This window comes from Etheostoma spectabile, chromosome 8 (assembly GCF_008692095.1).
Source record: "Etheostoma spectabile isolate EspeVRDwgs_2016 chromosome 8, UIUC_Espe_1.0, whole genome shotgun sequence".
NCBI lineage: Eukaryota > Metazoa > Chordata > Actinopteri > Perciformes > Percidae > Etheostoma > Etheostoma spectabile.
In genome coordinates, this window is record NC_045740.1 from 24530522 (window position 1) to 24543073 (window position 12552).

The following is a 12552-nucleotide window of genomic DNA, read 5'->3' on the forward strand; positions in this document are numbered from 1 at the left end:
CCCACACACACACACACACACTTTAATAACAGATCAGGCAGAAAAAGTGTTCACATTTGTAGACATATTCTTATTTCTACATAAAAGAGTGGGAGTAATTAGATCTACAGAAAAGACTGAATCAATGTGATGAAAACAAAAACTATTTGGTTTTGTCTCAGAATTTATTCTCCTTTGTACATATTTTGTGTGTGTCCCTTAACTTCCTCTCTCTGTTTGATGCTGTTGTCAAAATCCCTTTGCTTCAGTAAACAATTAACTTTGAACTACAAAAATTGCAAGTGTTGAAAGAAATGTGGATCTTGCAATAAGCTTGTTTTTTTCCAGGGATGATTGCAAAGATTTACAATGAATGTTGACGGCATTTACTATTCAACTGGGGAATTTTGGGGCTGGTTGGTAGGGATTGCTATGGGAGCATCGAAGTACACGTTGATACACTGGTTTAGGTCTAGGCACCAGCACTGTTTTAAAAGTATCGCTTAAGCACTGGTATCTCCAAAAAAATAAAAAATACCCTATCCTATTTATTTCTAAATTTGTTTGTACCTGAACACTATTTCAAACTACATGTCCCATGTTGCACTGCAAAACAACTTTCATTACATCCCCACTTATTCGTTCTTTGATTCCTTGACTATTAAAACACCATCATACCTATCATCTTTCTTGGTCTTCCTCTTTACTTTTGGCGAGCCTCGTGGTGAGGTCTTCCAGTCCTTAACTGGCAGTCTGTGAGAAGAACGAGAGCCACAATTTCCTGAGGATGATGCCAGGCTGGCCACTTCATCATCAGGGTCACTGGGTCAAACACAAAAACACACAGATACACACAAAGTAAGACAACTTCTGTAATCTATGTACCAGAGTATACTGTATGCCACATGGTCTGTAACCACCTTAAAAATGACAATAAAATCAAAACGTTATTGTAATTTCTTAAATAAAGTACTGACTTGTGTTGTGCCTTGTTTTGTGATATCTTCCATCTGGGATGACACTGGACGTGTACTATTTGCATAAAAAAGTGATGGAGTGTTCATTTGTGTTACCTCTGCTCTGCGCCAGCGTCCTGACTGTCATTCTGCGTGAGGTGATAGGAGCGTCGATGGTAAGGCGAGCTCAAGTGCCTGTCCTTCGACTCCTCTCTTGAACTACAACACAGTAAACATGTGACACAAACCTCTTTTAATGTTTTCACAATGCCTTTACAATTTCCACACAGATTTGAAAGATAAACTGACCGTTATTTTGTCAAAGCCATAACTTTGCTTTACACTTGCAAGCCTTCTGCATTTGTGTTAATGTGTGTCTACGTCCAGGTACGTGATATGGTTTTGTATGTTAAGGTTTTTGTAAACAGTGAACAAAACTGGTTCACCCGTAATAATTTTCCATTATTTGTAAAAACAATATACACTCACCGGCCACTTTATTAGGTACCCCATGCTAGTAACGGGTTGGACCCCCTTTTGCCTTCAGAACTGCCTCAATTCTTCGTGGCATAGATTCAACAAGGTGCTGGAAGCATTCCTCAGGAGTTTGGTCCATATTGACATGATGGCATCACACAGTTGCCGCAGATTTGTCGGCTGCACATCCATGATGCGAATCTCCCGTTCCACCACATCCCAAAGATGCTCTATTGGATTGAGATCTGGTGACTGTGGAGGCCTTTGAGTACAGCCAACTCATTGTCATGTTCAGAAACCAGTCTGTTGATTCCAGCTTTATGACTGGCGCATTATCCTGCTGAAAGTAGCCATCAGAAGTTGGGTACATATGGTCATAAAGGGATGGACATGGTCAGCAACAATACTCAGGTAGGCTGTGGCGTTGCAACGATGCTCAATTGGTACCAAGGGGCCCAGAGAGTGCCAAGAAAATATTCCCCACACCATGACACCACCACCACCAGCCTGAACCGTTGATACAAGGCAGATGGATCCATGCTTTCATGTTGTAGACGCCAAATTCTGACCATACCATCCGACTGTCGCAGCAGAAATCGAGACTCATCAGACCAGGCAACGTTTTTCCAATCTTCTATTGTCCAATTTCGATGAGCTTGTGCAAATTGTAGTCTCAGTTTCCTGTCTTTACTGAAAGGAGTGGCACCCGATGTGGTCTTCTGCTGCTGTAGCCCATCTGCCTCAAAGTTCGACGTACTGTGCGTTCAGAGATGCTCTTCTGCCCACCTTGGTTGTAACGGGTGGTTATTTGAGTCACTGTTGCCCTCTATCAGCTCGAACCAGTCTGGCCATTCTCCTCTGACCTCTGGCATCAACAAGGCATTTCCGCCACACGAACTGCCGCTCACTGGATGTTTTTTCTTTTTCGGACCATTCTCTGTAAACCCTAGAGATGGTGTGCGTGAAAATCCCAGTAGATTAGCGTCTGAAATACTCAGACCAGCCCTTCGGCACCAACAATCTGCCACGTTCAAAGTCACTCAAATCACCTTTCTTCCCCATACTGATGCTCGGTTTGAACTGCAGGAGATTCTCTTAGCCATGTCTACATGCCTAAATGCACTGAGTTGCCGCCATGTGATTGGCTGCTTAGAAATTAAGTGTTAACAGCAGTTGGATAGGTGTACCTAATAAAGTGGCCGGTGTATGGTATATATATATATATATATATATATATATATATATATATATATATATATATATATATATATATATATATTATATATTATATCTCTATATACACTATACTATATTTTTTACAATCCTAGAAAAAGCCATGAAATGCCTGAGATTGTTACTTTTATAAAAGTCATTTCTAAAAAGTAAAGTAGTGGACATAACTGTTAAATGTATTTGTGCATGCAAATTCTTACCAGTCTCCAAGACCATTGTCCCTGAGACTGTTCCTGGTTTCTCGAGTGATGTCAGGCGCAGCCGGCCAAGGTGTGTGGCTGACACTACCATCTGAGGACCCTCCCCCAACCCCAGGGTTCTCCTGTGATAAGGCATTCTCAAGTAGTGACGGTGTGTTGCTGAGTCTGGGCTCTGACTCTACTGGGCCGCCCACTGGCCCATCAGCACCTCCGAGTTCGAGGGCCAACAAGCTGAGACAGAAAATACAATAGTTTTGTCAATTCTAAAGGCCCATATTTGCACGTTCAAGTAAAAGAATTTCTATATGCTTTAAATTACTGGTAAACATTTTTTAACACATGATAGTTCAAGGATGGATAAAAAGACCTTGCCGAAAGCTTTAGAGTTATGTATTCACTGTGAACATCAAGTCAGCATTTATTTTTGTTTTAAGTTTTGATACAGCTGTTGTTGCTTGTCATCAATGTACCTGTTGTTGGCAGTGCGTGATGAAGTGAGTAGGTGCAGGGCAGATGCAGCAGAGGCCATGCTGTCTGTCTGGAGAGCAGACAGAGGTAGGGGCTCCAAGTTGGACACTAGTCCACGCGGAAGCTGCAGGGTCTGGGATGCAATCTCTGGCATGTCCTGGGACATGGCGGTGGAGGCGGAGGAGATCACGTCAGGGGAGCGGGCCCTAGTTGGAGAGGCCAGAGGTGGCAGGAGGGGAGAGTCCAGGACCTGCGGGCTCTCGAGTGTCAGAGGACCAATAGGGGACGCTAAAGCCTGGAGGTGGATGTGAAGAGTGTAATGAAAAAAAGACCATTTGATTCAGAGTACTAAGAGGCTGGTAGAAGTCGGAGAGTGTGTTGGGTCATACCTGTAGGTTCTCCAGTCCAGGCATCAGCACAACAGAAGCAGCTCTTGGGCTGCTGGTGGAGTTGGAGAGGGCCAGACTGCTGCTGCTGCTGCTACTGCTGCTGTTCTCTGCTCGGTTAGGACTTTGGCTGACATCGTCAATAGCTCTGTACACAATAACACAGACATACTGTACACTTAGCTAAACATACACATGTGACTTAAAGAACAGAAGATTAGTAGGTTATTATTTGTTCTATTGGTGATGAACAGAGGCTGTATGTAAAATTAACAATAGGAAGACCAATGCTGATATTCTCTAAAAATCATTGCAATCAACTTTCCAACTGAGATCTGAATCTGAAACTGAGATCACAACTGAATGTGATCATTTCATAAGCCGCTTTCCGACCGGAGGGATTTTTGCAGTTTCTAGAACATGCCGTGCTTGCGTCCCTCCGTTACCCCTCCTACCAGTTCTTAAGCCAGTGCGAATGCAAATGGCAAAACCGGTTTTGGGGGAGAGTAGTTAGTAGAACTGTTTCGAAGTAGTTTGTTCAAATAACTATGTTCCTGTAACTTACCTGGTCGGCAAGCTATAGATGAAATTAATGTTTTCACATTCCACATTATATAATACAGATGTTGGCCACTACTGATCTCTTTGTCACAATCTTATCCCTTCTACTGCATAGAAAAGCTCACCTGTTAGTTGAGTCAGAGTTGCTGCTGATAGCTGTCACAACGGTCAAACTGCTGGCGCTGCTGCCAGGAGATGCCGGTACCTGAAAGGTGACCAAACAACAGTGATTTACAAGCAGTAAACATAATAACTAAGTTTTTTCTGAAAATCAGTACTTGTTGGTTAAAACAATTCTTGCTTTTTTTACTTTGTGTTTGTATTTCTTTTCTTTTTTTTGTTTTCCTTGCCATACTTTTTGATGTTAGTCAGTTAACATTTTGAAGGAAATTCCTTGAAACTGAACAAGACAAAAGCAACATGCAGATAACTGGGATAGAAATAATCTTCAAAAATACAGTTGAGAATTGTCTGTCTCTTAATATTACAAATCTCATCTTTCCTGTCATCTCTCAGCCTCTCACTTCACACATGGATGAAGACTACTAACTACTAATGTTAAGTTAAAGTAGCTAACATAACTGAATAGCCTGTAAACAACTTGGATCAGTGAGAAATAAATAAAAGAAAGAGACAGATGACTGTTGTTGTGAAGTAGTTGGCTGGACAGACGTACATCCATTTCTTGGCTGAACTTGGATGCTTTAAGCACATCTTCAACCCGGCAACACAGAGGATCCATACAATTATTACAGTTTTAAGATTAGTGTCACCAATTCAGTATCCGACCAACTGTCTCCCCTTTTGTTCCTGAGATATGGTGTTAAATAATGGCCACAAAATCATTTTTTCACATTATGATGCCACAGTGAAATTGACCTTTTGGATAATACATCATGACATCAATATTAGACTACTATTAGACATTTGTCTGCACTGTTTTCATAATTAGAATAGAATCTAATCAGTTCATCCTGAGGTCTAAATGGGCCACCGTCACAGTCAAAAAACAGTAGAACTATACATGGCTCGCGAGTGTTGGTACCGAAGTGCTTGGTGTCATAAAGGCGTCGGGAGTCATCAGCTTGGTCCCACTGCTGGCGCCGGAGTTTGACAGGAAGTCAGTGGGAGCAGGAAGCGATGGGATCTTCCTAAGGTCGGTCTGGGAGCCACTTCCTGAATCCTTGTCAGAGCTCTGGTCCGTGAGGTGGTCTGAAAACCCTGCTGAACACACAAAATATAAATTTAGTGCTTCCTTGGCATGAAATGATTTGACATTTGCAGAAAGCACAACCACAAAGTGCTATACAAAACATATAGAGCAACAAGTCTTCACAGCATCTTTTCCCTATTCACAATCTAGGATTTCTTTAATAATTTTGCACTGACAACTTTAGCAAAAACTAAGGGCAAAAACCAAAGCAAAGGATGGAAGATCTGAGAGAGAGCAAGTAAATAATGCTCTAATAGTGGAAACATATGCCTTCAGTAAATAACTGAGTTATACTTTTAACATGTTAGATGAGTCAGTTTGTCTCTTTTCTTCCTCCATGAAATTAAACTGCTTTCAAGAGCAGTCAGAATTGTGAAATATAAAGTCAACTTGTGTTACATTGGGGGGTTAAGGAATACAACAGGATGTCACAAAAATGGGCCATTTAAGTGAAAATCCCACTACAGCACAAGCCTGTAGTGAATCGCAGAATTTGATTTTTTGGTCCCATATGGACAAAAACAATCAGATTCAGCTCTTTTACCAAGTCCCACCGCCACAATGACGTGTGCATTATGGTGGAAACATGCAGCGACTTTTCCAGAATGGCCTTTTGCTGGTATTCCCCTACTGGTGGGCATAGCTTTCAGAGTATGATGTGATGCGTCGTGTCTCTCCGCCACATCCACCTGTGAGGTTCTCAGCTGTGTCTGCCTGGCATACTACTGTGTAGGGCGGACAATTTTAACCCGCGAGTTCTTGTTGAAATGGTGGCATGGGTACGTCGCTAGCCGTTGTACAGAAAAAAAGAGCTTAAAAAGCAACTTGCTAGTGCAAAGTTAACACTTTTTTCCATGCAACCAACTTTTAAAAACTTTTTACCTTCCCTACCACTGAGGCTTCTTGCTTATCAACACTGACCTCTATTTTACATAATTTTGATTTAACACAATGTGATTCAACGTTTGACAGGCACATGTGTAAACATAAAGATGTATCATCTCCATGGATTGGAATTTGTTGTTCTGTGTCTGCATTGTTTTGAATTCTTGAGACCGACTTACCAAAACCATCCTGGGAATCAGAATGGGGCAGGAAGACAGTTGAGCTGGAACCCAAGTTGGGCTGAAACCAGATCTGGACATCCTGCAGACTCCTGAAAAAACACAGACACAAAAACACAAATTTAAGACCACTCCAATTAAGACTTCATTAAAAACACCCATTCCCGTGCCGGACTCCACAAACATGCACAAGCATCCCCACAATTATCCAAACATGAAATTTGAAACATTGTGATTCACTTAGGACCTGTGTCCACATAACCTTTTTTTTTTTTTTAATATTCCCAGTGTGATGAGAGGGTATGCAGCACCCTAAGAATCTCTGAACTTTTTAGAAAAGAGTACGTGTTGTGAGCTGGGTAGTCAACCCCGTGTTAAGGTAGCATGAAGATAAATACCTAGCTAACATTAATCAGCACTGTCAGAGAAGCGCTGGGATTAAGCGCTCCCTAGTACCCTGCCAGCGCTTTTCTGCCAGAGAAAATTACTGTATGAACACAGTCACAAATGAAAACTAAGCATTTAGTTATTTTGTCTATTACTGACTTTAACCAGTGACTTTATATTGCCCCTTGAGGACAATATAGCTTAACTCAAGCCAACATGATCTTATCACTGACATCAAACAGTGGGAAGAAACTTACTTAGTGTGAACACAGTAGAGTTTAATTTGGATGCCAGACTTGGACTCTGTTGGTCCTTGAGTGCCCTCTGGAAGAAAACACAAACATACAAAATAATGCTGTGTTAATACATATTTAATGCCCCTTTTAATTCACCAGGGTTCACGAAATGTCAACAATTTTTTTTAAAGTGTTAAGAACATTGGAATGTCTAAAAACATGCCATATATTGATAGAAAATACAGACAGGAATTATTAAAAGTGTTGTGCAGTGTTTGAAGAGTGATTTGCTTTTTGGGATGCATGTGTGTGTGTGTGAGTGCACAAGCACACCTGTTGTCATACTCTCACTCTCCTCCTCTGCAGGGAGGACCTCCGTGTGTCGCAATCGGCTGTGGGAGACATCCCGGACCCCGAAGCTGAGCACAGGGTGGGTCAACAGGAACTCAGATACTGCCGTGAAACTGGCCTTTCCTTTCTCCAGATCCTGCCGCAGCTCCATCACATATAGAACCTGGCAAAGAATGACATCAGTAGAGTATGAAGCTAGAAGCAGGATTAAGTGGTAATGTGGGAAGCAAAAATGGAGGTGACTGAGCCGTAATGGCGGTGACTAGCACCGCTAACAGCGCCTGCTGCCTAGCTAATTGCAATATATGCAAGATATGTATGAAACAGGGATGTCACATGAATGTATAAACTATAAAGACAAAAGAAAAAACTAAACCGACATTGAATATCACATAAATGTATTGAAAATCACAGAGAGAACAATCCTCATCTTACTCTTTGTTTTTTTTATTTCACACAAACAAGGTTCAGCTAGTCAAAGTAAATGACACACTTTCTTCTCCAAATACAACTAATGTTGGAGTACCCCAGGGCTGCCTTAGCTCCCCTAGCTCAGACTAGTTTGCCAAACCAGTTTCTGTTAAAATACTCCAATGACTCCACTCTAGTGAACCTGTCTACCAAATTTGATGACCCTACACTGTACCAGGGCAATGTGGATTGGTTAACGGAGTGGTGTAATAAAAACACTCATTAACACTGAAGACAGAGGAAATCATTTTTGGAAAACCCCCCGAATTGTCAACTGCCCCCATTGAATTCACAATTCAGTAATCAGTCAAGTCCCATTCTACAAACATCTGGGTGTCACAACAGACACAAATCTCTCATGGACCTCTCATATAGAGTTTACCTGCAAAAATATACAACAATGTGTTTATTTTCTCCCTGATTGAGATCCTTTGGAGCTAGTAGCCAAATAATTTCTTTGTAATTCAGAGTATCATGCTCTATTGGAGCACTGCTTGGCTGAGTAGCCTATCCGTTAAAAATAAAGCAACAAACAAAGCTATTTGATCAAATTAAAATTTGTTCAAAGATTATAGGGCTACCTTTTGCACACTCCTTTCAGGAAGCTCACAATACTAGTATGCTGAGACTGGCCAGGTATATCAAATAAGTCCTCACATGTTTTACAAAGAGAATATCAGCTTCCGCCTTCAAACAGATGCTTTAAAGTTTATGCTTTTAATCGCAACAGACTTAAAAACTCTCATACAATCTATCCTATTGCTAAACCATAAACAATTAATCCAGTGCAATATTTATTCAGGGTTACAAGTCTCCAAGACCTTGTCTGTGTGTATCTTTATGTAATTTTCTGTTGTTATACATGTATGCTTTGCTTCCTTAGGTGTTTATGTTGTTTGTGGTAATGTTTCATATGTGTCCTTATGGCTACGATGTCCTTTTTTTATATGAGCTACCCAGGGATGCAAAAAGAATTTCAGCTCTGGTTGACAATAAAGTTGTATCGTGGCAATGAACAAAACTTTTGGCCTTTGAAAAGATTTCTCCCAAATCTTGGAAATCAGGAGAAACAAAACCAATCCAATCCACACAGCTGAAAACATTGCGCTGACCTTCCTCTGTACGTCGGTGAGGATGAGATACTGAGCAGACAGGTCCAGACTGGCCTTTAGACTTGGCAGAACTGATGAGTTGAACAGATCTGGAGAAAACCTAAAAATCAAAGAACAAGATGAGCTAGTTGCGATAGCAGGAAAAATCAACAAATCTTTTGACCTGAGAACTAAATTTGGACAGGTCTGAAGCATCTATTTGATGGGAGACATCCAGGAAAGCATTTAATAAGATGAAACATGCCTTTATTGATTCCCAGAGGGGAAATTCATGTGTTGCAGCAGCAAAAAAACAGACATAAGAAGAGATAGAGTAATTTTTTTTTTTTTTTAAATTCAACAAGTCTAAACAACAAGCATATAAAAGTATTTAGAATTACCACCTTGCAGCTGTATTACTTTGTTTTTGTTTTTACAATGTTTCATTAATTATTCACAAATAAAAAAAGATATGATAAAAAGTTCACTATTTATTTTACAAGGAGCTTGCTAATGATAATAAATAGCTTATAGCCTAGACAACTGGTTTTCCAACTTAAGACCTCCAGGCACCCTGCCTGCTCTTTTTCTAACACAGGCATAGTACTTAAGCGACAGTCTTCTTGTAGGCCTCTTTATTTGCTAACTGCCTAGCTATTTGGCACTCAATTAGTGTGATCAACATCGTTTTATCATTCTCCATAATTAAACAACCGTTTGGACCTAGCATTCTAACAGAACTGTGCCACAGTGTAATTTGAACACCGGAATACACCATGCATTGAATACATTGAATGACTTTCTTTACATAACGTGATTTCTAAAATATCAAAGTGTTATTCATTAATTAAGTGCATATATTTCAAAAGTGTCATAAAATTTCTTAGTGGCAGACAAAGAATACTTGACCCACGCAGTGGCAGGCAGTGAAAAATCTAGACCCTGGTATATAGTCATGCCTTTTACACAGTGAATAAAAAGTATTGAAACTTATATGATGGAGAAAAGAAATAACCTGATGGTCTGTAAACAGGTCCAGGAAACAGTGCACCACATTTTTAATTCCTGATTCTGATCCGCTCCAGTTATCAGGAACCGCCAGAAAGGAACCCTACAAAGAGCCAAGTGGAAGGGACCAGCGGTGACAAAGAGAGAAGGAGGACAAGGATGTAAACAAACTAAAATTCAAACAACAAAAGCCTCAGATGAATATATGGTTCACAATTTTCACAGAAAGCTATGTGTGCACCAGTGTATACTAACTCGGGGTCCTGTCTTTTGTGGTTGTCACAGAAAAGAAGGCAAGAGAGGGGACGTCCTCCGTGAGGCCGCAACTCATGAAGACATCTGGACAGCAGAAAGTACAGAAAAGTAACAATGAAAAGATAGAATGAAACCACAACCACGGATCATGGACTTTGTTTTATTCCTTTCGGAAAATTCAGCTATTTTTTGGTTAATAGAAATTACAGTTACATTTCATGGTAAAGTGTAAAAGTAAATGAGATGGTACATCAATGGTCATTTATTTAAAAAAAACTAATAATCTCCTTGCTTACCTTGGCTTGTCCTGTACCCCTTCTATGTATATCTGCCAGAACTTGATGTATCCATCATGGCTGGCTGTGGCTAACACGGTTCCATCTGGAGACAGAGCCCCTTCACTGACTCGCTGGAAGGGCAGACATGAAGCAACATACCCAATAAGTACTGCAAGGACTGGGTACTGGGTACTGAATTCAATACTTTTTAGGAATAGACCAAAATGCCTCTAAAGCAGGGGTTCCCAAACCTTTTATTTTTATTTATTTATTTATTTATTTATTTTAAAGCATGGCACATTTCATAATGTGAAGGTGCCCAGGGGCCAAAGGTCCCTTCTGGCATTTTTTTAAACAAGAAAAGTTACATAAAATGCACTGATCTATAAACTGTATTTATTTTTTATTGTCACAATTACATTTTTATTTAAAATGGCAGTCTAACAAACCACGCCACTTACTTTTACATCCGTATTTAGATAACCAAACATACTGTATGGACTACATTAAACTTTAAGTTGATAAATATCTTAAACCCATGTCCTTTTCAAACATGACTTACTGTATGTGTGATGCAAAGTTTGTTGCATCACACATACACACATGTTTCCGCTTACATCATATAACTCTTGCTCTTGTATTTTACAAACCAAGGCAGCAGGCCGTATATCTTGCCGCGGGCCACGATTGGCCCCCGGGCCGTACTCTGGACATGACTGCCCTAAAGCATTGCACATAAAAAAAATGCCTCGCCATTCGATAACAAATTTCAATACCTAGGGAGTAACCTAATCAGCGTCAGTGAGCCCGCATGCAGCATGCTTCTACCAAGATTGTGATTGGCTTTTTAAAGTCACATGTTGCGAAGGTAAGCAGGAAAAGCTCTATTAAGCACAGAGATGGGGCTCACAGAGTAGGAGCTGATTTGTGCCCTAATGTTGTCATTTATTTTTGTTTTATAAAATTGGTATTGAAAAATTGTTGACAAACCAATATTGAGGCCCCAGTATTGGTATCAAATATTTTTTAACGATATCCAGCCCTAGCAAGGAATGTACAGTGGGGCTCAAAAGTTTGGGCACCCCAGGTAAAAACGTGTATAATGTACATAAAGAAGCCAAGAAAAGATGGAAAAATCTCCAAAAGGCATCTAATGAGAGATTAGACATTCATATAATATGTCACAAAAAGTTTGATTTTATTCCCTTCATTTACACTTTCAAAATAACAGAAAACAAGAAAATGGCATCTGCAAAAGTTTGGGCACCTTGCAGAGTTTATAGCATTCACCGCCCCCTTTGGAAAGCTGAGACATGACAGTGTCATGGATTGTTCTCAATCATCGTCTGCAAAGACCAGGTGATGTCAGTCTTAAGGTTTTGAATGCCCAGACTCATCTGACCTCACCCCAACAATCAGCACCGTGGCTTCTTCTAAGCAGTAGTCTAGAAAACTGAAAATAGTTGACGCTCACAAAGCAGGAGAAGGCTATAAGAAGATAGCAAAGCGTTTTCAGATGCCAATATCCTCTGTTCGGAATATAATTAAGAAATGGCATTCATCAGGAACAGTGGAAGTTAAATCAAGATCTGGAAGACCAAGAGAAATATCAGACAGAACAGCTCGCAGGATTGTGAGAAAAGCAAGTCAAAACCCTCGTTTGACTGCACGATCCATCCAGAAAGACCTGACAGACACTGGAGTTGTGGTACACCATTCCACTATAAAGAGATACTTGTACAAATATGGTCTTCATGGAAGAATCATCAGAAGAAAACCTCTTCTACGTCCTCACCACAAAAATCAGCATTTGAAGTTTGCAAAGAAACATAGAGACAAGCCTGATGCATTTTGGGAAGGTATTAACTCTGCAGGGTGTCCAAACTTTTGCAGACGTCATTTTTTTGTTTGTTATTTTGAAAGTGTAAATGATGGAAA

General features: G+C 40.3%; 1 protein-coding gene and 1 long non-coding RNA gene across 3 annotated transcripts in view; one reads left to right on the plus strand and one right to left on the minus strand.

Moving 5' to 3' along the window:
* edc4 (enhancer of mRNA decapping 4) overlaps positions 1 to 12552 on the minus strand; it is a 38742-nt gene that overhangs the window by 21017 nt on the left and 5173 nt on the right. The window contains exons 8-21 of one of the 2 annotated variants that reach the window (XM_032524137.1): positions 10633 to 10745; positions 10337 to 10420; positions 10089 to 10184; positions 9095 to 9194; positions 7494 to 7674; positions 7182 to 7248; positions 6538 to 6629; positions 5306 to 5484; positions 4386 to 4465; positions 3703 to 3847; positions 3316 to 3608; positions 2846 to 3076; positions 1053 to 1154; positions 658 to 801 (exon numbers count right to left, since the gene is read on the minus strand). In XM_032524137.1, coding sequence (XP_032380028.1) covers positions 658 to 801; positions 1053 to 1154; positions 2846 to 3076; positions 3316 to 3608; positions 3703 to 3847; positions 4386 to 4465; positions 5306 to 5484; positions 6538 to 6629; positions 7182 to 7248; positions 7494 to 7674; positions 9095 to 9194; positions 10089 to 10184; positions 10337 to 10420; positions 10633 to 10745 — 1907 coding nt within the window. Of the gene's footprint in view, positions 1 to 657; positions 802 to 1052; positions 1155 to 2845; positions 3080 to 3315; positions 3609 to 3702; positions 3848 to 4385; positions 4466 to 5305; positions 5485 to 6537; positions 6630 to 7181; positions 7249 to 7493; positions 7675 to 9094; positions 9195 to 10088; positions 10185 to 10336; positions 10421 to 10632; positions 10746 to 12552 lie in introns of both variants that reach the window. The other variant, XM_032524136.1, reaches the window with a different exon arrangement.
* Positions 1983 to 8367, plus strand: LOC116694450 (uncharacterized). Its single transcript, XR_004333157.1, has 3 exons — positions 1983 to 1995; positions 2028 to 2032; positions 8068 to 8367. It is a non-coding gene; the product is annotated as an uncharacterized LOC116694450 (long non-coding RNA).